This window comes from Carassius carassius, chromosome 32 (genome assembly GCF_963082965.1).
Source record: "Carassius carassius chromosome 32, fCarCar2.1, whole genome shotgun sequence".
NCBI classification, from domain to species: domain Eukaryota; kingdom Metazoa; phylum Chordata; class Actinopteri; order Cypriniformes; family Cyprinidae; genus Carassius; species Carassius carassius.
In genome coordinates, this window is record NC_081786.1 from 2,012,025 (window position 1) to 2,038,455 (window position 26,431).

Genomic DNA, 26,431 nt, shown 5'->3' on the forward strand with positions numbered 1-26,431 from the left:
GTGTGTTTTTCTTTCATTCTCAACAATGCCATTCTGACCTGGTGAAGTACACTGAAGTGTGCACTTTTAATGAATGGAAGTTCAATTGAGACACAACCAAAAGCTGCTAGAAACTAGAAATGCATCCCATTCTCGCACACTTTCTACCTTTCCCTCACTTTTCCACGTCAGGAAGAATCCAAACGCATCCACTTTGAAAAAACAGTTCGATTCGAAGACAAACGGATCCTGCAAACAACAGAAACATGTTTATTAGACCATGACGTGTGTGTAACTAACATTCACAGAACTTGTTCTGTAAAGGCTTTATGCTGCTATGAGAAACTCTGTATTTCTGTCAACCAGGAGAGCAGAAATTAATTTCCTATTGGTCTTCTGCTGAATTAACTCTCCCTGCTGCATCTTGGGAAAAAACAAACAAAGTCAAATAAACCACCTTCATAAAGTCAACACAATCAGCATTCCATCCCTGTCCCTTTTTAAGCATACAAGAGATGATGCCAGAGATATAATGATAACAAACAAATAAAGCTGAATTTCATTTCATTCGGACAGAGAGAGGGACCTCCGTGTGCTCCCAGAGCCTCATGGGAAATCTGTGAGCCGCTTTAACAACTAAGATCCAGTCTCTGACACGTCGTTCATGAGAATACATCCTTCCAGAAAACTTTTATTCCAAGATAAACTTCTCCAGGCCGAGCGAAGGCTCCCGTGGGACGAGGGTCTTTGAGAACACAGATGTTCACAGTATCTTCTGCGATTAAAGCAGCCGGCGTCCAGCCCACGTTACTTCAAACATACCATAAATCAGAGAGTTTGTGCAGCAGCTGAGCTATAAATGTAGTTTTATTTAGTCTAGCTTGAATGGATCTCATAAAAACATCCCCAGGTTTTACCCGTAAACTACTTCATATTTCATTACTGAAATGCATCCAGAACATCAAATTTAGTCATTTTTGGACTGTTTGTTTTAAATTAGACTTTTTTTTAGGGTATTGCTATTATAATAATAATAATTATTATAATTATTATTATTATTATTATATAAAAATAAAACCATGGAACATGATGATTTTATTTTTTTAAATCAGCAAAAGTTAAAGCCTATACAATATACACCACCATGATGAAATTTCCCATTAGTGGAAAATATGAGAATGAAACTTTAACGATTAATTTTAAGAAAAATATAATATAAAATTATAATATAGGATAAGAAAAAAAATATATATATATATACACCATGATTATTATTTTTTTTTATTTAAAATAAAATTGTTCCTATTATGGAACAATGAAAGAAGGAGAATGAAAATAAAAGTTAAAACAATATTAAATATATATATATATATATATATATATATTATTTTATTTGATATATATGCTGATATCAAATAATATTATATCCTCTTAAATATACAATATGAAAATACTTCATATATAAAAATACAGTAAAGTTATATAATTGAAATTAAATAATTACCATACATATTGTACTTTTTAAAGTTAATTTTAAATAAATGATTCATGTGTACCATGTGCACTATGTACTGTGTGTTTGTGATTTACCATAGTACACAAACACACGTTTTTCAGTATACACCAAAGTCAAAGAATCAGAGAAATATTCATACCTCATCAAATCTGTCAAAATATGCTCCTTCCTGCATGAAATGAGGAACAGGCCACTGCCAGTTGAACTCGTATGGTTTCGCCATTTGACCTACAGGACGGAAGAAAAACCCCATGCGTCCAGAGCGAGAGAATGAGTGTGTGAATCTGAGATCAAGCGCTGGGTTTTAATCATCTCAGTCCTCGAAGGGAGGTCCATCCAACAAAACATGACTGCACCAACACAGTGACCGCACATGCATTATTTCAGCATTACTCTTATTATTGCTTCTTGCAGCAAATCGATTTGATTTTGCAATGACACACTTCACCTTAAAAGAGATTAAATATTGTATCTGTAGATGTTCCTGAATATAAAAACAGCCCAACAATTGATCAATGACATGAAAAATCGATGGTACTCTCTGAAAACTGATCCAAGTGGCACTCAAAAAAAAGGAAAAAAGAAAAAGATATTCATAGAAATACATACAGAAGGATATTTAGATGTAAAACATGTTTACTGTGGCTCATAATCTAAATGCAATGTTCAAACAACACAAAAACATAAGAAAGATGATGAATATATACTGTAAAATACGTTTTTTGAGGTTACGCCCTTTTGTACAGTGTATTATTATTTAAAAACCATATCACAAATTATGTAAAACACATGGAAAAAATAACATGCTTCACTCATATTCATATCTTTATGCCATTAAACGCAGGATTTTGTACTTTAGTGTAATGATTACACAAAGCAGTGTTTCTGAGCTCATTAAATGGCTGAACTGAACTGCAAAAAATATTTATGTATTTATTTGTTTAAATAAAGCCACACACAAACTCCGACTAGAGTCACTTTTGAAGGCAGATGTCAATTGCAAAGCTGAACTTTGTTCTCTAAACAAGAGCATGTTATATAAACGTGACAGTGGGGCAAGTTGTCACACACATTTTAAATGCTGCACATTTATAAAAATTGATAACTATGATATTTGTTGACAAAAAAGAAAGTTTTTTTTTTTTAATTTTTAAATTTTTATTTTAGAAATTGTTGTGTTAAATGAATGCTTTACTATCTTTACTTGACTGAACGTTCAATAATACGCTGTTTCAAAACAGATTCCCATCACAATTGATTTGCATATACAGAGAGAAAAAAGGCAATTATGAGGAATATTCTTTGTAAAAAGTGTGACCACTTGCCCCAGTTTCCCCTACATAGTGTAGAGTTGGAATATGATATTTTCAATTAAACCGTTTGCTCTTTTTTTACATTGACTAACTCTTTAAATAGACAAATACAATCAAATACAACAATAAACATATACTAAATTCACAGAAAAATGCATTATACTGTATAAACTAAAACACCGAACACACTTTAATGGTATGCTTTTAACAGATTTCCTATTGAACTGTCACATACTCAACTGCAGTGCTCAGACTATTTCTAATATAGTGAATAAAGCTGCAAGCTAATGCACATTATTTCCGTCTAACATGTATTATGAGATGCAGCTTGTAGTATTAATGCAGTGTTTCACCTGTTAGCAGTAAACTGGTTATTTCATCACCTGTATGTTCGTATTTTGAGTTGGATGTTATTTTTGGAATGGAAATATGAATTTTACTGTAAACAATTCAGTAAAACCAGAAAGTATCGTGTAAATATGACTGAGGCCGTGAAAAGAGGAACATTTGATTGAGATCGGAGCTTCAAAAAAGAGTGGCTCGCGTTTCATTTGATTGAGATCGGAGCTTCGAAAAAGAGCGGATCGTGAATCATTTGAGTGGATCGCGAATCATTTGAATCAGATCGGAGCGTCAAAAAAGAGCGGATCGCGAATCATTTGATTCAGATCGGAGCTTCGAAAAAGAGCGGATCGCGAATCATTTGATTCAGATCGGGATTTCGTAGCAGGTTCACAAATCATTTTTCTTATTTTTATTTGTATTTTTTATTAAACACTACAACGCAGTACCCATTAAGCAAGAACATTTCTATAAAAAAAAAGTAATAATAATAAAAAAAGTATACACAAACACAAATCCCTTAAACAATTAAAAATTGTTTTACTATATTACTTAGTGTATTTTTTTAAGGGATGTGTTGCCAGCTTAACAAAAAAACTAAACAAAAAAAAAGAGATAAATTAACTCTTAAGAGGACACATTGGATGAATATAGAGATACAGTTTCGACTGCTTTAGGATTAAACTGTAGATAGTTTCCATAGACTCATCTAGATCAACTCTGAATAAAGAAAAGAGAGATTTACTAAATGTTCATGCGAAATTTAAAGAAAACATATTTAAAACAGAAAGAAAAATCACTTACAAAATGAGATCAGATGAACAGATGAACATTAAATGAACATTAAACATATCTGACAAGGGAAGAATCTTTTTCAAAAGAGACAAAAACAGCAACTTACGTCAGTATGTGACTTATTCTGAATGAAACAGTTGAACATAAAAACATTCAGAGACTGAATCAGTTTGTGATTGCCAGACGGATGTTTTAGTTGATTTAGTTGTATAAATCCGCGTTAATATAAACACACGTGAGAAACAAGCGGATGTTTAACTACAATAGCCACGTTGTCAAAGTTTACTTCATTTTATTCAGTAAAAGTAGAGTTTATGTGGTGACTTGGTCAGACTGAGTTTCCCTTTAATGGCTGATGATGGATACGTTAAAACATTTCAGACGAGTAAACAGCGACACTCGCAGGTCTCCGTCGGCATTACAGCACAAAAACTGACCGTGAAAATATTACGTAATTTTTTTTATTTTTAGCCTATTCCCAAAATATCACTGTTAACACTTTATAATAACAAAAAATATATAAAAATAAAAATTAGCCATCATGTGCTGTATGTCCAAAACAAACGGGATGCTAAGTGCTAAATGCTAAACGCATTAACTATAGTCTTAATATTGTTTACATACTTTTTTTTTTACACAGCTGACCTTCCTAATCATATGAGAAATGAGTAAAAACTAGATTTCTGGTTGATTTTTCACTTGTCCTCCATAACATTTTACTTTATCAGAGACTGTAAATGTTAAATATTGCTTTAATGCTATGCACATATAGCAAACATCCATCTGGAATAGCCTAATCTTTTTGCTGTTTGTGTTTTTTTTTTGTTTTTTTTTTAAACTGAACTCAAACAATGGATAACTATACAATTTTTTTGTCCTAAACAAATAAATCTTCATCAATAATAGCCTCTCTGTCTGATATAACCTATGTTTTGACAGGTTTGAGGAATTATCTAAAATACTTCAAAGGGAAAATAATAGACTATTGAAAAACTATTGAATTTAGAAGTTAGAAATGTAAAAAAAAGTGTAATATTTTGATCATTATGTATTATTCCGTCATTAGGCTAATGCACCACAAATGACAGTATCTGCTGTAAAATACATCTAAAATCTCATATACTTTTTTATTTGTACACTGTTAAAGTTGTGGGGAAGGGAGCAAATTATTAATATTGCTCAAAGCCCAGATTTCACAAGAACAATTTTATTAAAACCAATGCACAACACGAGCACAACTTACATTCAACAATATTTGTCTTCCAAAGATATTTGTGATACTAATAACAATAGTGGATCAAATCAAATGTCTTAAAATGTCAAATAGAGATCTTTTCTGTCAACAAAAACAAATAAAAGTTGAAAATAATGAAGTGGCATTCAGTAGCATACATGTTCTGACACGTCATATCTATCTAATTCTGTAATAGTATAAATATCTTAAAAGTGCGCTTACGGTTTATACAAAAATGAGCTCTATTCATCAACACTTTTTACATTCCACATCTAATACAGATTCAACATTCAAAGGCACAGGACTTCACTTCAAAACCATCCAAAATAAAAGTAATTCAAGTAATCTTACATTGCAAAAAGATTTTGGTCGGAATGAAACAGAATCGTGTTGTAAAAATGCAATACAATACTTCTAGAAGTGAATATACAGGATTCATTTTACATGTAAACTAGTAATTATGGGGAAATTAAGAGCAGATAATCAACTCTCTGCAGCTGATCCAGCAAATCATAAAACTAATTGTTTAGTCGGTGAACTGACTGAAGCAAGTTTTCAACATTTCTGGTTTATAATGGTTTTTCTGTCACATGCATTGAAAAAAAAATAAAAAGTAAAAAAAAAACATATTTTGCCACTTTTTAGTAGCTGACAGAGATCAGATATTGAGCATAAATATCAAAACCTTGCAAATATATAGAAAATCAATGCCAAACTTAACTTTAAATACATCACTAATCCAACCGGAGTAGATTAAAGAGATTAAAAAAGTAAAAATTGTTAAATTAAAACCTAGCAGTAGCAAGTAACAGCCAATCAAAGTGCTGAATGAAATCACTAAGTATAGACGTATGGCATAAAGTAGAAAATAATTAAAAATCAAATTCCACTTAAAAATGCTTAAACATATCTACATCCAAAAATGAATAAATAAATAAATAAATACATTTTATTATTAAAAAGTTATTAAATATTACATGCTGACTTGTGTAGGAAGATTGCATAATGATGATTATACCTCAGGACATCCAAAGTGCATATCCATTTTTTTTTTCTTTTTCTGCCTTCGTCTGCATTACTAATCTTATTTATAACTGCGGTGAATCTCACAAATATGAAAGTTAATTTCCACCATGGGATAAACAATGAAAAAAATAATTGCTACTTTTTCCTCACAAAGTTCTTTGAACTTCAAGATAAAAAAAAATCAACATTGAGATATAACCTTTGAACTGCAAGATATGAACTCAGAATTCTGAGATAAAACCATGCAATTCTGAAAAAATAAAAATAACATTTTTATTCAATACATAGTGAATAAAAACAAATAAATAAAACACAAATGCAAAATGTAAACACAATTCAGAGAAAAAAGCAAGACAAATGCAGATTTGATTGTTGCGAACTTTTAGTTTTAAGTTTATATATTGAAATTCTGAGTTTTCTTTCAGAAGTTTTCAGAATTTTGCAAAAGTTTTCAGAATTGCGAGAAAAAAATTTGCAATTATTTTTCTGATTCTGTGGCAGAAACAAACTTCCACAAACAATATCTGACAAAAACATTTCCGGGTCATATTTTCCCCAGAAACAGAAATAAATCAATTGCATATTGCAAATAAACAAATAAATAAAAATAAAGCATATTTTAAGATCATCATTCATTTTTGTAACATTTTAATGATACCTTGTTATTACCATACTGCAAATAATAATGAATAATATATGCATTATGATGTTGCACTGCCTTTTAGTTTATTCTGTTACTATTACAGTAAAGTATAACACTGGGATTTGAAGGAGAAATGTGATGTCTGATTTTGGGGAGAAATGTGAGCTGGACATGTTTTCATGAGATTCACTCATGAAAATGACCTACTGATGCTAACTGGAAAATGCTGATGTTATAACAAAAGAAAGAAATAAACGAGTTTCATAAAACCTCCTAAACAGAAACCGGGACGAATTGAAATGGTCCCTCAATACAGCAAATAAAACACTATATGCATTTTTTTTTAAATGATCTAAAGGTGTCTGTTATGGATTTGAAAATAAATAAATCTTATAAATATTGAAACACACTTTCACAAATTGATAATAGTTCATCACATTACAACACAAGCTATATCGCTGACATTTACAGATGTGTAGAAGCACAAACGGCCGGCTGACTGTAAGCATGCATCCCTGAAACCAGTCTGTTTCTAATGTACATCAGGACAGTCGTCTGCAACCAAACCAACAGCAGCAAGAAGAAGATGAATCAGAGTCATCATCCGTTTCAGTGCAAATAAACCAGGAACCGTTCACAAACTCACACGCCCAGAAGAGTGAATCTCACAAAGCCCGTCCAGAAATCAACCCAAGAATAAATAAAAAAAATACATCATAAAAAATAAATAAAACTATTTATGGGGTGAAACATGGTTAATTACAATTTTAAAATGTAATCTAAAAATAATAAACTAATAATATTATTTATTTTTTATAATTTTGAGGTCAAATATGACACATGAAACTTAACATTATTAGAGGAATTAAATAAAAATTGAATCATAAATTAGAAATAATAAATGTGGAAAAGTCTATAAAAAAAGTAAATTAACTGTTTCAGTTGAGAGAGAGGTTGCATGAAAAAATTACTTTGATAAATGTAAATATAACAAATTGTATTTATTTATTGGAAATTCCTATATTCCTAAAATCCATAGGGGAAAAAAATAATTTATATTTTGCTGTATAAAAATAAATAAATAAAAATACCAATTTTATGGGTAAAACATAGTCAGTTACAATTTAAAAACTGCACATATCTTACATATTTTTTATTTAAGCAAAATATATTTTGGGGGTGAAATCCATCCATCCATCCATCCATCCATCTTCTTCCACTTATCCGGGGCCGGGTCGCGGGGGCAGCAGTCTAAGCAGAGAACCCCAGACTTCCCTCTCCCTAGACACTTCCTCCAGCTCTTCTGGGGGGACACCGAGGCGTTCCCAGGCCAGCAGGGAGACATAGTCTCTCCAGCGTGTCCTAGGTCTTCCCCGGGGTCTCCTCCCAGTGGGACGCGCCCGGAACACCTTCCCGGGAAGGCGTCCAGGAGGCATCCGGAACAGATGCCCGAGCCACCTCAGCTGACCCCTCTCGATGTGGAGGAGCAGCGGCTCTACTCTGAGCTCCTCCCGGGTGACTGAGCTTCTCACCCTATCTCTAAGGGATCGCCCAGCCACCCTGCGGAGAAAGCTCATTTCGGCCGCCTGTATCCGGGATCTTGTCCTTTCGGTCATGACCCAAAGCTCATGACCATAGGTGAGAGTAGGAACGTAGATTGACCGGTAAATCGAGAGCTTCGCCTTGCGGCTCAGCTCTTACTTCACCACGACAGACCGGTACATCGACCGCATTACTGCAGAAGCTGCACCGATCCGTCTGTCAATCTCCCGTTCCATCCTTCCCTCACTCGTGAACAAGACCCCAAGATACTTAAACTCCTCCACTTGAGGCAGGAACTCTCCACCAACCTGAAGTGGGCAAGCCACCCTTTTCCGACTTATGAAATATGGGGTGAAATATGACCCCAAAAAAAAAAAAAAAAAAAAAAAAAAACGGACTTTCAAACAAATCAAACAAATATTAAATATACTGTGAAAAAAACATACAAGAATTAATATTTGGTGAAATATGGTTAATTACAATTTAAAAATGCAAGAATTTTAAAAGGCCATAAAACTAATACCTAAGATATTTAGCTAACAGCTAATATTATTAGAAGACTACATATAAATAAAAACAAAACATAAATAATAATAATGAAAATGGAAACGTACAGAAAAAGTTTTTTTTTGGCCTACTATTGGTGTAATATTTTTTATATATATATATATATATATATATATATATGTATGTATATATATATATATATATATATATATATATATATATATATATATATATATATATATATATGTTGTTTAAAATAAATAAATAAACTCCCTATTTTAAGGTTTAAAAATGTAAAAATCTCATTGGCCCGAAGACAGACAGATATTTTTTTCTAAGCAAAATATATTTCCCGGGTGAACTAATCCCAGATTGTGGTTTTGGGTTGACTTGAGCAAGGCGTTTTTATGAGATTCATCTATTAAAGAGAATTGATCTCAATGCAGTGTCATGACCTGTGTTCTCTTCCATTAAAACACGGTTTGCTCGTTATCATGAGAAGCACATCAACAGAAGCCTTTAAAACGTCGTGTTTGGAAATGAAGGAAGGTAAAAGTGGAGTGGGAAGAGATCCTGAAGGTTTCTGACATCAGTCTTTCTTCTCCTCCTCTGTGTCGTCTTCAGACTGTGCTCCCTTCGTCATGAGTTTCTCCAGCGTGGAGGAAGAAGAGCGAAGAACCTCCGGCTCTCCGTCCTCAGTCTTTCTCTTGGTGCTTTCCTGCACAAACTCCTGGATCTCCAGAGGAAGCCGCCGGAATTTGTCCTGGTATTCCTGATCCAGGTCGCTCTGGAGCTGCCAACACAGGTCACAATATTCTCAGGAAATCAAAAGTGACCATCAGTGCATGCTATTCTTAAAAAATGAAAAGTCAGAATCACATCAAGCCTGACATCAATACTTTTGTGCACTATGAAAACAAAACTTCTTCTACATTTATTGAAACAACTGCAAAAAAGCTTAACGTTTAAAGTTTAACGGCCACATTTACACATTAATGAAACCTATTATATGTTTGGAAACTTTATCTGTCCAGTCACAGTGAAGTTATAAGGAGGTTAACGAACAATAAGAAGACATGTAGAAAAGTCTCTGAACAAAGAAAACCGAGTCTGAGAGAGGGTGGAAAATCTTCCCGAAAAATAAAAATATTTGACTGTTTATGGTGCAAAAAAAATTGTAAGGAAAGAAATATTAAACATAATGAAGGTGGAAAAAAAGAAAATAACAGCCTGTTTAATTGTAAGACTCACAGAGAGTGGTAAATTTTACTAAAAAAAAAAATAAAAAAAAGAATTATATATATATATATATATATATATATATATATATAATAATTATAAATTATAAATTATAAAATTATAAATGTTTAATAAATTTGATGAAAAAACTTGACTAACGTTATGAAAAGACTTAAAGAAAAAAATAATAAATAAAAGTTGTAAAAGTCTATGTAAATAAATAAATAAATAAGTCAGAGAGAGAGAAAGGGTGGAAAATGGTCCCAAAAAATTAATTAAAACATTTTATAAATTTATATGTAATTTAATACCAAAGCTAAATATATCATAAATACATTAATCATAATTTTCATTGATCATAATAAATTCTGTGCAAAAACCCTCATTTACATTATTAAAAGGACTACAAGAAAAAAAGAAACATGATTAAATTATAAAAATTGGAAATAGTCTGCTTAATTATACGAATCAGTGGTTGGAAAATCACCCTTAAAAAAAATTAAGAATTTGATAAACACAAGTATAATTTAATAAAAAAAAAAAATCTAATGATACATTAAAAATAAAATTGGTGCAAAAAAAATGACCAAAATTATTATTAAATGACTTCAAGGAAAATCATGAGATTGAAGGAACAAAATATTGCTATAATAATACTCAATAATAGATCTGTAGTGCCATTTAAAAGCACATCTTCTCTGTTTCTGTATTAGGATCCTCTCTAAAAATGTGCCAGATGATCACAGTAAACTCTCCAGGAGAGCATTTAAACACTCCTGACAGCTTATGAAATATTTCATGTGTTAAGTGTTTAATATTTGAAGGGTAAGCCCTGAATGAAGAGTCTGTCATCGTTCCCTCGTGTTGTTGTCTTTAACAGGACTTTCAATGATGACTGAAATGTCATTAACCCTGCATCATATTTGATGCACAAGGCCTTTAAGTGATCATCATCAACTCTGTCGTCTTGGACTGCATTGCATTATGTGTGTAAGACATATTACTGGAGATATAGAGCAGGGATGGATCATATTATACTGGGATGATCAATTATTTAATAAATGACCTTTCATGCATTGCATAACACCGCTATAAGGGAATGGAAACATCCAGCAAAGATTTAAACCTGAGTACAAAAAGTCTTAATAATAATAGGTCTTAAATCTGGGGATGGAAAGACAAGAATTACATATTTTTAAATGTGAACCAGTGGATCGACAAAAAGCAAATGCATTATACAATTCTAAACATTGAAGACACTAAGGTACATTTATATGTTATTTAACATGATGCATAATTATTTAAATTAATGTAATAATTCTCACTCTTAAAAATCCTGCAGAAACTAGGATATTTCATGATACCATTTTTGTATAATAAGCCATTTTTAACCGTCCTCTTCTGTTGTTTTGAGAATCTTCTGTAGGCCACTAATAAAGAAAAGGACCTCTGTGCATTTGTTTGTTGCAAATTTACAGTCAATGCAATTGAGATGTTTCTCAACTGCACAGTTTTATACTTAATAAAATCTATCACTAACTGACTTCTGCTGTGTTCATTTATGTGATATTAAACTCCAGTTGAGGCGACAGACTTTTTTGATTTGAGTTGTTGCGGTAAAACACAGTAAACTCTTACCTTGGGTCTCTCGTCTAGTATCTGCTGCAGGATGCTCTTATGAGTTTCTAGCAGCTTCTCGTGTCTTTTAGTCTGAGCGTCTTCCAGCTAGTGAGAGAAAACACGAACAGTGTGAAGTCTGAAGAGTCATGTTCGATCTGGTTTTGATGATGAGAGACGGAGAAGCTGTTTTACCCTCTTGATGTGCTGCACGACCTCGTTCACGTACGACCTGTTGATCTCCAGCTTCTCCCTGAAACAGACAGAGACTCTTAACACGCTTTCATTGCCATCTAGAGGACAGTTATATGAAGAATAATACAAATCACTCTTTTCCGTTCCTTTAATTGCCTCCCAGAGCATTAATAAAAATAGCCTTTCTCTTTCTCTCTCTCTAAAGAGGTTCACATTTAGTTAGAAGATTATTATTTTATATTAACATATCAAATAATATATTTGATTCATGTTTTTGTAATATCCATACACATATACCAAAAATGTTATTAAAATATATATATTCTTGTATGGATATTCTTAGATGATTATTATTTCAAATTAAACTTAATTAAATGTATTAATGTTTATTTATTTATTTATATAACACAAAGTATAGAGAAAATAACTATAATATATAATACATTTATTTTTATGTACACATTCACAGAAAATAAGAGAATAGATAAGAAACAAAAAAACATGGCAGGGTCATTATGAAATAAAATGTAAATATATTAAATAATGCAAGCAAAAAACAAATAATAAAAAAATTATATATGTACACACACACACACACATATATATATATATATTTTTTTTTTATTTACATTATGAGTATCACCAATTAATTTAATTATTAAATGTAGTTTATCAGTAGTTTTTTTTTTTTACCATTAATATTTTAATATGGTTTAGAGGCCAAATATGCTTCAATATACTCATCTAAATCCCAAAATAAGCATGAAGATGAGCAGATGAAGACGTACTCTTCTGTCAGGTGTTTCTCCTTGGTTTTGGCTTCATTGATCTTCTCTTGTCTCTTCTTGTCCATCTTCTTCTTCAGCTCTTTCTTCTCTCTGTGAACACAGACGGTGACTCGACATGACCTTATGAATTATTAAAGAGGCTGGTGATGTTCAGAACAGACTCACTTCTCACACAGCTCCTTGATTTTCTTCATCTGGTTGCTCTGAGTCTCCTCAGCGATGGCCGTCAGCTTCTCGATCACCTGCACACACAGCATTTCACTCTCAGACGGATTGATAAAAACACAAAAAACGATGAAAAGTTTTCTAAAGCTGCATATCTGAAATGCTTCAATAATTTAGATCTGATTTCTAACATAAAGTAAGTAAAATACAGCCTCTCTCAAGATACACACATCTTAAATATTGCACACTTGGTTTAATTATTTTTTTTTTATGTATTATCTATATTTCTATATTACTTAATATTATATATATATATATATAAAACATTATTATTATTATTATTATTATTTATATATCTATTTTAATATTTAATAATTTTCCACACACACTATACATGGATACACAATTAATATATTAATATCCAAATAATTAATATTTTTGTATTAATAACTAACATTATCAATTAATACTATTTAATAAATAAAATTCAGCCTCTCTCAAGATACACACATCTTAAATATTGCACACTTGGTTTAATTATTTTTTATGTATTATTTATATTTCTATATTACTTGATATTTATTATATATATATATATATATATACATACACATCACATTATTATTATTATTTATATTATTTATATATCTATTTTAATATTTAATAATTTTCCCCACACACGATACAGGGATACACAATTAATATATTAATATCAAAATGATTAATATGTTTGTATTAATAACTAACATTATCAATTAATCCTATTTTTCAAACAAGAAACACACTTTCTGAATTATTTCCATACATTCATTACACGTCTGTATTGTTTGCCAAGGTTTGGTTATTTCCTGTATATGTGTTATATTTACTCTCTCTTTTCTTCCAGTTAAGAATGTAACTCTTGAACGCTCTGTCTCTGATCTGACCTGTTTGATGTGCTCTTTCTTCAGATATTTCTCGCTGTAATACTGCTCCTGACGCAGACTGAGCAGCTGATGCTGCTGCTGTTCTTTGAGTTCGGACAGTTTCTGTCCGCTGTCCTGATCCAGATCGGCCAGTTCCTGCTCGAAGAACGACGGTCCGCGTTCAGGACTGGACGACAAACACCTGACGAGACACACACAGCAGCAGTTCAATCATACACAGGGGCGTAGGAGCAATTTTTAACCTGGGGAGACAGTAAATGCCTGGGGGTTCGGGGGAAATTCCCCGGATTTATATATATATATATAATAAAATACAATAAAACTAAAGATCAAACTGAAAACCAGCAATCTGCCATTTCATCTGCTGAATTAGCCTACTCCTACCTCAAATACAAAGTGCGTCTGTGAATAATATTGTTGCTTAACGTTAGTTGTAATGTTATAATCAACCGTCCAAATCTGTTTGGCAGATCCAGCTGATGTAGTCCAGCCCAAAAACTGTTCAAAAACCGCCAAAATGCACACAAAACCACCAGAAATATGTCGTCACTGATCAGTATTTACTTCAGTATTTTTACTTCCAAGTTTTTCTTTCCTATTATGTTACGGTTGGTTACATTACATTTACATTTTACAAGAAATAAATACCGGCTGCCGAAGCATACATAAAACAAACTGTTTTATGTGCATTAGCGCCACCTTTTGGACTGGAGTGTTGCTCTCCTTGTAAATAAATGATGCCATCAAACCTTACGGCGAAATGACAATATCCTCCACACACTCGTTTATAAGGCGGCCTCCTGTATCTTTGCTAGTCAATTTTATTTCATCCAGTGACATGATGGGTTTTAACTTCATTCAGGAGATTTTGGGTAACTGCACAACTGACAGACTTTGAGCGCACAGCCAACGGTGCGTGTGTGTGTGTGTGTAACCATAGCGACAAAACGACCAACTTTCGGAACCTGCACTTAAGCCTATAATTTTGTTTTTAAAAATGTAAATATGCATTTAAAAGTTTCAGAATGGATTAATTTGGAGACTCTGAAATCGGCAGAGATAGGCAGGCAGTGCAAAACAAAATCTGACATTAGATTTTGAAATGTGGGGGGACGTGTATAATGGCTCCTACGCCCCTGATCATACAGCTAAACTTACACACAAATCGTTACAGTTTCAGTTGTTCCCATCAGGGTGATGTTTTAGACAACCGAGCAATTCAAAACGCATTTATATGTATGCAAAATATATGTGCATATGGGAATATGTATATGTGACTGTGCAAAAGTGTTTCTGTAGCTCAAGTGGTAGAGCATCGCATTAGCAAGCGCAAGGTAACACATGTTAGGAGAAAAGTGTTAGCCTGAATGCAATGTAAGTCGCTTTGGATAAAAGTGTCTGATAAATGGAAATGTAAAAACAGTCTTAAGTCGCTGGGGTGTATTTGTAGCAATAACCAAAAAAACATTGTGTGGGTCAAAATTAATGGTATCTATTTTTCTTTTATGCCAAAAATCATTTGGATATTAAGTAAAGATCATGTTCCATGAAGATATTTTATAAATGTCCAACCTTAAATATATCAAAACGTAATTTTAATTAGTATTATGCATTGCTAAGAATTAATTCGGACAACTTTAAAGATGATTTTCTCAGTATTTAGATTTTTTTTGCATCCCTCAGATTCCAGATTTTCAAATAGTTGCCAAATATGGTCCATACATCAATGGAAGGTTTATTTATTCAGCTTTTAGTTGAGGCACAAGCATACATTTTCGGGTTTTGTGCTCCAGGGTCACACATGTGCATGCTAAACTAAATGTTGAGTCTATTGTATTTCGTTTTTCTAAGTGCTTTCAGCACATTGGTCTTCTCGTGGACCTCTCTCGGTCGTATTTTCACTTGTGGTCAGTAAAGGAAAGTGCGTGACTGGATCGGACTCTACCTACCTCTTCTTACCGTCTCGTTTGGCAGACTTCAGCAGGACGGCTCGTTTGCGCAGGAAGTCGTGCTGGATCTCGTTGTATTTGGCCGTGTGCTCCTTGATCATCTCGGTGGTCTTCTTGTGGTGTTTCTTCACCAGGTCCTTCATCTCTTTATAATGTCGTCTCTGCTCTCGGACGAAGCCCTTCTGCTGTTTCAGCTCCTCCACGGTTTGTGCCTCCATCTCTGAAACACAGGCTTCACGGATTATAACATTTGATTTTATAATATCACCATCACCTCCATATCTAATCTAACCTTTTCTGAAGCTCATGTGGATGGATTTTCAGTCATGTACAGTGCATTAAACACGATTGAAACTCAACGGCTACCAAATAAAACATAACGTGGCTGTTTGTGTGTGTGTTTGATTTCTCACATAAAACAAGCAGAACACAGCTTCCCCGATGCACAGACATCATTTATATTGCACACTTGACTGGATTATGCTATTTTTTATTTGTTTGTATATTTTTTTATTTTTCTCTATTTTGATCTTATTTAAAATAATGGTTTGTTCATTTGATTTTTTTGTTGTTTTTTTATGTCTATACAAACGTACATTTATTATATATAGACATACATACTTAATATATAATCTTATTTTTATATAACATTTTATATACACATTTTAAATAACATTATATATATATATATATGATGTTATTATATATAACAATAATTTAAATATATATGATGTATCTAAATTATATATATATATTATATTATATTATTAATTATGATATATTATATTATTAATTTAAAACAACAAACAAATAATATTTTATATAATTGATTGCATATATCAATGAAATATAAAAAAAAATTATATTGTTTTATATATCAAACAAAATTTTATTTTACACAATGTCATTACAGGTATAATAAAATAAAATAAAATAAAATGTTTTTGTTTTTTTAAATAACCTGCCATGCTTTGTTTTAGCCTCTTTTTTCTGTATATGTGTATAGAAAATGCATTATAGTTTGTAGTGCATTTGAATTAACTATGTTGTTAATATAAAAAAGTTAATAATAATAATAATAAATAAAAATTATATATTACTACATATTAAAATAAAATGACAGAATAAACAAACTTGGATGTAACTGAATCAAACCTCTTTGAAAGGTCTGAGTGATAAAAAGCCTTTGGGTCTGTTTAACAGAGGGTTACTGACCGGTGAGGACGCTCTGAATCAGATCTTCAGTCTTCGCCGCTGGTTTGGTGGAGCCTGAATCATAATAAGATCAGAGAAGATTGATGCGTATCCAGTAATACTCATCAGTAGGTTTGGACTGAGAAGCTCTGACCTGTGGACTGCGGCTGTGTGTTGATCTGGGACGCAGGTTTCGGAGCAGCGCTGGGGGTGTGACTCAAGCCGTTCTCAACCGGGACGGGTTTGGGTTCGCTTTTAACCTCCGAAGGGTTTTCAACACCAGGATCCACCTGGAGAACAACACACTCCATCATCAAAACCTCCCATACTGTTCAGTTTCACAGTGACAGACCACTGAAAAACGACTAATTCATTACAAGGAAGAAATCTGAGCTGCTATCTCTATCTGAGCTCTTCAGCGCTGGAGATCTGGAGACGTTTCTACCTCTCTGGTGTCTTTATCCTCTTCTCCTTCCTCTAAAGTGAGCGCGGCCAGCTGTTTGGATCTCTGCTCCATCAGGTTGACGTATCTGATGGGGTTGGACAGTGCTTCGATGACATCTGATCAGCACAGAAACACACACACACACACCGTCAGTCAGTCCCTGCAAACTCACAACACACTCCTGAGTCAACTTCACAAACATCAGGACACTCCAAAATAATAGATTTGATGTTGTTTATGCAGTTAATTAACATTAAACAGCTTCTGGTTAACAATTATAACTTTTGTCACAAGTTTGCAACTTCAAACATTCAAAAAGCATCTCAAATAATAATAATAATAAAAAAATCTAAAAAAAAACAAAAACAATGTTTGATTTCATATGACATTTGCATTTTGGTTAACAATTATCACTTTTGTCACAATATTTTGCAACTTCAAAAATATCAAAAAGCATCCAGAATAATAGAAAAATAAATACATTTTGGTTAAAAATTATAACTTTTTCACAATTAAAATAAACAAAAAACCCTTCCAAATAATAGTAAAAAATATATCTATCTATATATATATAATTTTTATATGACTTCAGCATTTATGTTAGTTAATTACCAGTTTCTAGTTAACTTTTTCACAATATTTTGTGACATTAAACATTTAAACCTTTAAAACACCGAAAATAATATTTCATTTTATATATGACTTTAGCACTTTAGTTAAAAATAATAACTTTTTCCATTTTTTTCGACTTAAAAATAAAAAAACACCAAAAATAATAGTCAAATAAATAAATAAATGTTATTTTGGTGTTATATATTATTTCAGCATTTAATTTAGTCGACAATTAACAGTTTCTAGTTAGCAATAACTTTTTCACAATATTTTGCAACTTTTAAAACATTCAAAATAATAGCTAAATATATTAAAATATATGATATTTCATTTTATATGTGGCTTTAGCATTTAAGTTAACAATTAAAACTTTTTCATTTTTTTTTACTTAAAAATCTTTTAAATAAAATTAAAAATAATAGTCAAATACATGTTAAAAATATTACTTTTGGTGTTTTATATTATTTCAGCATTTAATTTAGTTAACTTAATTTTCAAGTTAATAACTTTTTTTTTTTTTTTTTTTTACAATATTTTGCAACTTTAAACCATTAAAAAAATCCAAAATAATAGCCAAAGAAACTAAAAGATATTATATTTGATTTTATATATATTTTAAACTTTTAAAAAAAACATTCGAAATAACATAATAGATATTATATTTGATTTAATATTTGACTTAATATTTGATTTAATAAGTTACATTACATAATTATCTTTTTTTTGACAATTATATATTTTTCAAAATATTTTGCAACTTCAAAGTAACTTTTATATGACATCAGCACTGGTTTGCCTCTTTTAATTGGTTCATACATACACAATATCTGAAGCTTCAGTACAAATGGAAACCCTTAGTTAAGAAACATTTTGGAAAAAATACTGATTTCTTGGCATTTTATAGGAAATATCTCTTTTAAAAATCACCTTGATTTACATAAACAGAGTCATCTTCAACATTCTCTAATGAAGAACTAAAAGTCTGACTATTATAAACAATTATTTGATCTAATTTACATCAAATAAAACATCTGACATCTTCTGTACATCACTTTTGATATATAATTCTCAAATACTTGAACAGTTTTCATAAATCAAGTCACTTTGTTTTCATGTGACTTTAATAAACCAACATTTATATTTTTATTTTGTAATGAAAAATCTGGCCTATTCTTTGACTTCATGATTTGCTTTGCTGCAGTGCAGACGTGATTGTGTTGGGAATTCAGTCGAACCAAACAAACGTGTGAAACGCTGCTGAGGAGGTCAGTGCTGTCGGTCCTCTGAGGTCTAACACCTCTTAACTAAAGCACAACACCAACAGGTGCATTCTGGGTACTGGAGACATCCATCTGTCCCACAATCCCTCGCCTTATAGATTCAAGATCCAAATGAGAACCAATGAGGGCCGCTGAGATAAAGATGGAAATGCTCTGGCTGATGGTCATTTTTATATGCAAAATGTGATTCCTTATTCATGGTCAACTCTATTTGTGAGATTCACCATGGTATTCATATGCTACTCCTACTGAGAGGTTATTTCACAGCACCCCACAGTAATAATAGGGTATTTTTTTGGTGTTTAAAAAAAAATCTATTTAAGGTTGCATATGATTATAGAATATCTTACCGGCGAATGTATCAGGAACATAGTCTTTCACCTCGATATACACAAATATAGCAGGAAGAGTCAGCGCTTGATTCTTTTCATTTCTCAATCCGATGTAACGATAACCTGTAAGAATATGACAAAGTTAGGTTTTAGCAAAAAAAAAATATGTAAATAAATGAAAAATTTACCAAAACTGCATTTTCAAGTCGCAAAATGTCTTGTAGTAATACATTACAATGCAGTTTGCATGTTGCAAAATAATAATAATAGTAATAACAATACTATAAGTTCTTTATAAGTATACTACAAATCTAAATTAAAATGCTAAAAACATATAAAAGTAAAACTACATCTGCATTTTCATATTATAAAATGTATTGTTAATAGCAGTACTATTATTAATACATTTAAATAATGTAATCTTAATAACTGTAATTATTATAACAATGCTAAAAAGCGTAAAATCAACTGAAATCATATTTTATTTACAATACAATAGAAGCACAACTAATAATAATAATTAATTATTACGATAATCTAGCACTAAATTAAATGCTAAAAAAAGTCACATAAAATCCAAACAAACTTTTATATTCTCTCATAGTACAATGGAATAAAATAAAAAGTACAACTCTATATACATTATAGCACGTAAAATCAAAATGTAAACTGAATAACTAGCAATATTACCTTAAATAACTTTTTTTTTCATTTGAAGAAGAATTCTTGAATCACAATATATCGCAGTTAATGATGTGTTTTTGTGTTTTGTGTGTTTTCCTCTTTATTACAACTTATACATCTGAAGGCATGAAAAACAGTATAATAAACGGATTTACTCATTGTGATTGAAAAGATGATTGATTCTCATGCCGCTTTAACTGAGGTAAATACAGCGATCGTTCACGTCACATTAAAGAGCATGATAAAACACATTATTGCAACATATATTGTTTGTATTTCGCTATAAATCTGACAGAATTTGAAAGCTGGGGTTTTGTTTTATATTTAAAGTAAGTAAAATGCAATCAAAGACGTAAAGTTCCTGTCCCTGCGAGTATTTGATACATGCTATGATTTCTGCTATTAATCTAATCCAATATATATTCAAATCAGTTGAATTTCTCCCGGTGCTCACAATCGGAGCGATTTCCATGCGCAATACTCAAATTTTTTTTTTACTTAATTCTCGCAATTTTGACTTTATTCTCAAAATATTTTGACTATATTTCCGTATTGCTACTAATTTATTCTAGTAATTCTTTAGGGTTTTTTATCATTGAAATATCATCATAATTATTATTTGAAAAAATATCTATACATTGACACAAAAATGCCGTCATACATAATGCTACACATTTATTCTCAAACTATTACGACTTTAATATCATATTGCTTTGACTTTATGCTCAGCAACATGGCTGCGACTTTATTCTCGTCATTTTGATTTTATTCTCAAAATATTATGACTTTAATCTCGCAATCTTATTTCTTTATTTACAGTATTTGTTACTGAATTTATTTATTTTTATAATAACCCCTGGTTGAGTCTGTATTCATGAAATTGGGTTACTCCTCCCCAAAATGATTTTTTTTTCATTAAGCACGCTCCGCCGATGCGTTGTTTGCTTTCAAACCAAAGCATAAATACGCGTAAAAAAACGTATTCTTGCGACCGACACAGGAAAGCGTAAGCCACCAGATTTGCCCAAATGGTGCTACCCTGATTTGGAGAGACACAGAGGAGAGGAATTGTTGAATAAAGTAATTATTTTTGTTTTCTTCGTGTACAAAAAGTATTGGCGCCGCTTCATAACGTTACGGTTGAACTACTGATGGCAGATGAACTATTCTGGCGATGCTTTTCATACTGTCCTGGACCTTGACACTGTTATTTATTTGGCCGTCTATGGGACAGTCACAAGCCTCCCGGTTTTCATCCGAAATATCTTAAATTGTGTTCCAAAGACGTATTAAGCTTTTACAGGTTTGGAACGACACGGGGGTAAGTGAATAATGAAATAATTTTCATTTTGGGATGGAGTATCCCTTTAATGCAACACTATCTTTGCAATGTGAAGGTTAAATAAATGCAAGAAAGAACAGACTGATTAAATTAAATTTATGCATTTAGCAGACGCTTTTATCCAATGTATTTAAGCTAACATTTTTTACCTAACACGTGTTCCCTGGGAATAGAACCCACAACCTTTTGCGCTGCTAACGCAATGCTCTACCACTGAGCCACAGGAACTAATCTTATGAAATTACTGTGATGACATCATCACTGTTTATAAAACATAAACAACTGCACATTTCAGGCTGAAAAGAGTCAATGAATCAAGTGGCTCAGGCTGATTCTCACCCGGACGGATGGCTGAGACGGGGATGATGCGATGGCCGATGAACTTGCCGCCCTCTTCATACACGGCTATCCTGAGGGACGCCAGCGTGGGCAAAACCACCTGACCCATAAACAACACCGTTATTGATTTCATGCTCTCCAAGCGCCTGAAGAACGCTTACAGAAACAGCCGTACTTTTTTAAAGACGATGGGCTCCTCGTCCCACACGGGGTTGATGGCGTTGCTCTGGGACGTCTTTGTCTTGAAAGCTTTTCGTCTCGTGTCAACGGGGAGTCCAAACATGTCAATTTCCACATAAACGCCCACCTTCTTGTCAGTCAGAAACTGTCCTGATATGATCTGAAGAGACATCGAGATAAAGATGACATATAAACACATAACCAGACCTCAGGAAACTAGGATACAATTACAATACATCAAGGGCGAAGGTTTGAATTCGGCATTGGTGGGGACATAACCGCAAACAACAGACAATTTAGGGACAATTAAGTCTCTGATAAATTGTCAGGGACATGGCAGAGTATCTCGACTTAATTCTACACTCCTTGAAAATCATAACAAGCAATGACTGACTTTGGAAAATTTAGTTTTCTTTGGATTTTTTAAAAAAGAGACCAGGAAAATATATCTTAATTACATTGTTTCCTGCTATCTCAATTTAACATGAACAAAATCTGGCTCTAAACTTTGAAGTTGATCTAGACAAGTACATGGAAACTATCTAAAGCTCTGTTAATCCTAAAGCATTCGAAACTGCATTTACATTTATGCATTTGGCAGATGTTTTTATTCGAAGCGACTAACAGTAGTGCATTCAGACTATACATTTATTATTATTTTTTTTTTAATCAGTATGTGTATTCCCTGGGAACTGAACCCACAACCTTGTGCACTGTAGACTCAATGATCTACCACTGAGCCACAGGAACACAACTGCATTTCTACATTCATCAAACAGTACTGTGTGTGTCCTGGCAACACATCCCTTACAAAAATTAACCATGGTTTTACAAAAAAAATTTTTTTTTTAATTATAATAAGTTCTGTAGTTAAAACTTGGTAACCACATATTAACTCTGATTTTGCTACACTAACCATAGTTTGCATAAAGGCAGCGATAATGGAACAATATCTTTTAAATGATGGTTAAATTATTTTAACAAATTTAAGCATATAAACAATTAAACAAATTTAAATCATAAATAAGCCTACGTTAGCCTACTATTACTTTTACTGTTAAAATAAATATTTTTCAGGACTTTTAAGGAACAAAAACAAATTTAGGCAGAAAACCAATTTAATTTAAATAAAATTATATCATTATTTAAATACCGTATTTTCCGGACTATAATTCGCACTTTTTTCATAGTTTGGCTGGTCCTGCGACTTATAGTCAGGTGTGACTTATTTATCAAAATTAATTTGACATGAACCGAGAGAAATGAACCAAGAGAAAACATTACCGTCTACAGCCGCCAGAGGGCGCACTATGCTGCTCACTGCTCCTGTAGTCTACACTGAAAACATATAGCGCCCTCTGGCGGCTGTAGACTGTAATGTTTTCTCTTGGTTCTTGGTTCTAAATAAATGCGACTTATAGTCCAGTGCGACTTATTTATGTTTTTCCCCTCATCATGACGTATTTTTGGACTGATGCGACTTATACTCAGGTGCGACTTATAATCCAAAAAATACGGTAATCATCAAATTAAATCTTTTTTTTATTGTACTTTTCAGGATCCAAACAAATTTAGACATATATACATTTAAATTATACATTACATAATTTTTTAAATAATTTTCTTAAAAACACATTTGGCATCAAAATTAAATAATCATAAATTATATCTTATAGTATTTTTCAATAAAAAAAAAATAATAATTTGGGCATAGATTTGAATGATAAATTACATAATTTTTTGGGCATCGATTTTAAACATATACTGTCAATTCCATTTATAAATTATATAATATTAGGAAATTTTTCCAGAAAAAAAAAACTATTTTGGCATTCAAAATTAAACATAAATTTCTAATAAAAAAATGATAATTAATATATTAATAAACTATTAATATAGTTTTATAGTATTTCTTCTGGATAAAAAAACTAATTTGGGCATCAAAATTAAACAAGGTAATATTTTTATGTATTCATATTTTTAAGTATTTTTCTGGGTTTCAAAGTTGAACATATAATTGAAATTATAAATAATATAAGCTTTTATGGAATTTTTCTGGAACTAAAGCTAATTTAGGCATTAAACATTGTACATAAATCTATACTACACGCAATAAATAAAACAAAAAATAACTACATAAAATCAGTTATTAATGCAATAATGCATTGCAAATAGTATCCTTGTACTAAAGGTTCTGGCTACAGTCTCGTGTGCCATGAAAGCTATTAATGTGCTGAAAGCTGAGATGTTATACTTATGCGTCTAACCTTCACGGATAAGGTGTTGGCTATGATGCCGTCCACAGTGCTTTCTGTAAAGGGGTCGAAGTTCTTGTCCGGTCGTCTCATGAACTCTGGTTTGAGTCTGTAGCCGCTCTTCCCGTTGTACTCGTACATGCCGAGGTTCAGCTGCATGGACAGATCTGAGAGAGATGAGAGAAAATCAACAACTGTAAAGTCTGGTTACAGTGGACATTTCATATGACAGCAGAGCGTCTTCATTGCTCATGGTCTCACCGATGGTCTGAAAGTTGAGTGCGACGAGCTGACAGCCGGCGTTCCAGAAGACCTGCGGCATGTAGTTGGAGGAATCCACGCGCGTTCCTTTGGGATAAATCCTGCTCAGCTGTAACTTGTTGTATCTACATGCACACGGTTAAGGGAGCGTCATAACCAATTACACAGATACATCAACAAATCATACACCTCCATCACAACCAGGACAGACATGTGTGATCATCATCACCTGACAAAACATTAAAAAGGTTACTTTTTTTTTTTTTTTACATTTTTTCATTAACAAAGATTTTTTCTATATTTTTTAATTTTATTTTAATATACTTATTATTATTATTTTAAATAAATCTACTTAATCAATTTGTTGACTATTAAAATAAAAAAATAAAAAAAATAAATAATAATAATAATAATAATCAATCCAAAATCAAATCAAAAATAAAACTCAAAATTTACTAGAAAGTAGAAAAAATATAGACATTAGAAAAAATAAGGAATTAGAAATGTTGACTTGGCATCTCACTGAAATAAAACATTATTATTTTTATATATACTTTAATTTATAAAATGTATTTAGAATGTATTTTTATTTTTAAATTACCATATTTTGTGTTTTTCATCAAATTAAAATTTTAAATGTAAATGATAAATAATTTGCTTATTTTTTCTGGAACATTTCTTTCCCCTTTTTAGTACTTTTCTGTAACAAAAACAAATTTAGGAATCTAAACTGAACACCTACATTATATATATATATATATATATATATATATATATAAATCTGGGCATCAAAATATACCTATAAGAATACATTTTTAAAAAATATATTAAAATAAAAATGTAAAATATTTTGAATGTTTTTAAATACTGTGCAAATGTACTTAATTTATATATATTCTCTGACATAAATTATACCAAACTGCTTTTGTTTTAATAATCTTCTATACACACACACACACAGACACACACAGACACACACACACACACACACAAACACACACACACACATACATACATACATACATATATTGTTTTAACATATTTAAATAAGAGGGCACTCTATTTATATTACCATTATATTATATTATCAAATGTACTTAATTGTTATATATATATTTAGACGATTAATAAAACAAAGCAGTTTGGTGTAATTTATCTCAGATGCATACATATTAAGGTATCGCATCTAAATATATACATGTGTGAATTAAAGCATAATTTTAATGAATAATAAAATACATTTCAGTCTGTTCTTCACACAAACATATTAAATGGCTTGTGAAGACTTGCATACAGGGCATGAGTCAGATGCTGTTCTGAAATCTTCCTGACAGATTGGATTATTTAGGTCATAAGTTTTGGCATAAATAATAGATGCTCTTGTCCTGGTTTGCGGTCAGAAATGTGGGCTGTGTTTGAAAGGATGCTCGATGAACTCCACCGGTGTCTTGGTGAGATGCTCCAGCGCTTTGGTCTCCACGAACGACGACATCTGATAACTGCGCTTGCTCTCTGAAAGCAGACCGATCTGGTTTGAATCAGATCTTCAGATGGGTCAACTCTTCATCATATGTGGCCAAAACTTACTCTTGGAAATCTCAAACGAGTGGAACTTGGTGGGCTGGATGTAGTTGACCAGCGTGGACATTTCTTCAGTGGCAAAGGCTTCAGATCCTGCTGTACCCTGAAGAAAATCACCAAGAACATCAGAGTTTGAGCTCATGAGGTGGA

The 26,431-nt window shown here is 31.9% G+C and overlaps 2 protein-coding genes across 6 annotated transcripts in view; both read right to left on the reverse strand.

Annotated features, from left to right (window-relative positions):
• Window positions 1-1,839, reverse strand: part of LOC132112367 (1-phosphatidylinositol 4,5-bisphosphate phosphodiesterase beta-4) — a 54,902-nt gene extending 53,063 nt beyond the window's left edge. For all 5 annotated transcript variants that reach the window (XR_009424931.1, XR_009424932.1, XM_059519818.1 and 2 more), the window contains exons 1-2: window positions 1,635-1,839; window positions 148-228 (exon numbers count right to left, since the gene is read on the reverse strand). Coding sequence is in view for 3 of the 5 variants with exons in the window: in XM_059519818.1 (XP_059375801.1) it covers window positions 148-228; window positions 1,635-1,748 (195 nt within the window). In the remaining 2 variants the exon portion in view is untranslated. The remainder of the gene's footprint in view (window positions 1-147; window positions 229-1,634) is intronic.
• Window positions 1,840-9,411: 7,572 nt separating this feature from the next.
• Window positions 9,412-26,431, reverse strand: part of LOC132112368 (1-phosphatidylinositol 4,5-bisphosphate phosphodiesterase beta-1-like) — a 66,512-nt gene continuing 49,492 nt past the window's right edge. Inside the window, exons 16-32 of the mRNA XM_059519820.1 lie at window positions 26,288-26,384; window positions 26,128-26,212; window positions 24,701-24,825; window positions 24,452-24,606; window positions 22,180-22,344; window positions 22,005-22,104; window positions 19,658-19,762; window positions 17,416-17,531; window positions 17,125-17,260; window positions 16,992-17,045; window positions 15,777-15,996; window positions 13,828-14,008; window positions 12,902-12,978; window positions 12,737-12,826; window positions 11,949-12,006; window positions 11,775-11,861; window positions 9,412-9,690 (exon numbers count right to left, since the gene is read on the reverse strand). Of these exons, the coding sequence (XP_059375803.1) occupies window positions 9,487-9,690; window positions 11,775-11,861; window positions 11,949-12,006; window positions 12,737-12,826; window positions 12,902-12,978; window positions 13,828-14,008; window positions 15,777-15,996; window positions 16,992-17,045; window positions 17,125-17,260; window positions 17,416-17,531; window positions 19,658-19,762; window positions 22,005-22,104; window positions 22,180-22,344; window positions 24,452-24,606; window positions 24,701-24,825; window positions 26,128-26,212; window positions 26,288-26,384 (2,055 nt within the window). The 3' untranslated portion in view covers window positions 9,412-9,486. The remainder of the gene's footprint in view (window positions 9,691-11,774; window positions 11,862-11,948; window positions 12,007-12,736; window positions 12,827-12,901; window positions 12,979-13,827; window positions 14,009-15,776; window positions 15,997-16,991; window positions 17,046-17,124; window positions 17,261-17,415; window positions 17,532-19,657; window positions 19,763-22,004; window positions 22,105-22,179; window positions 22,345-24,451; window positions 24,607-24,700; window positions 24,826-26,127; window positions 26,213-26,287; window positions 26,385-26,431) is intronic.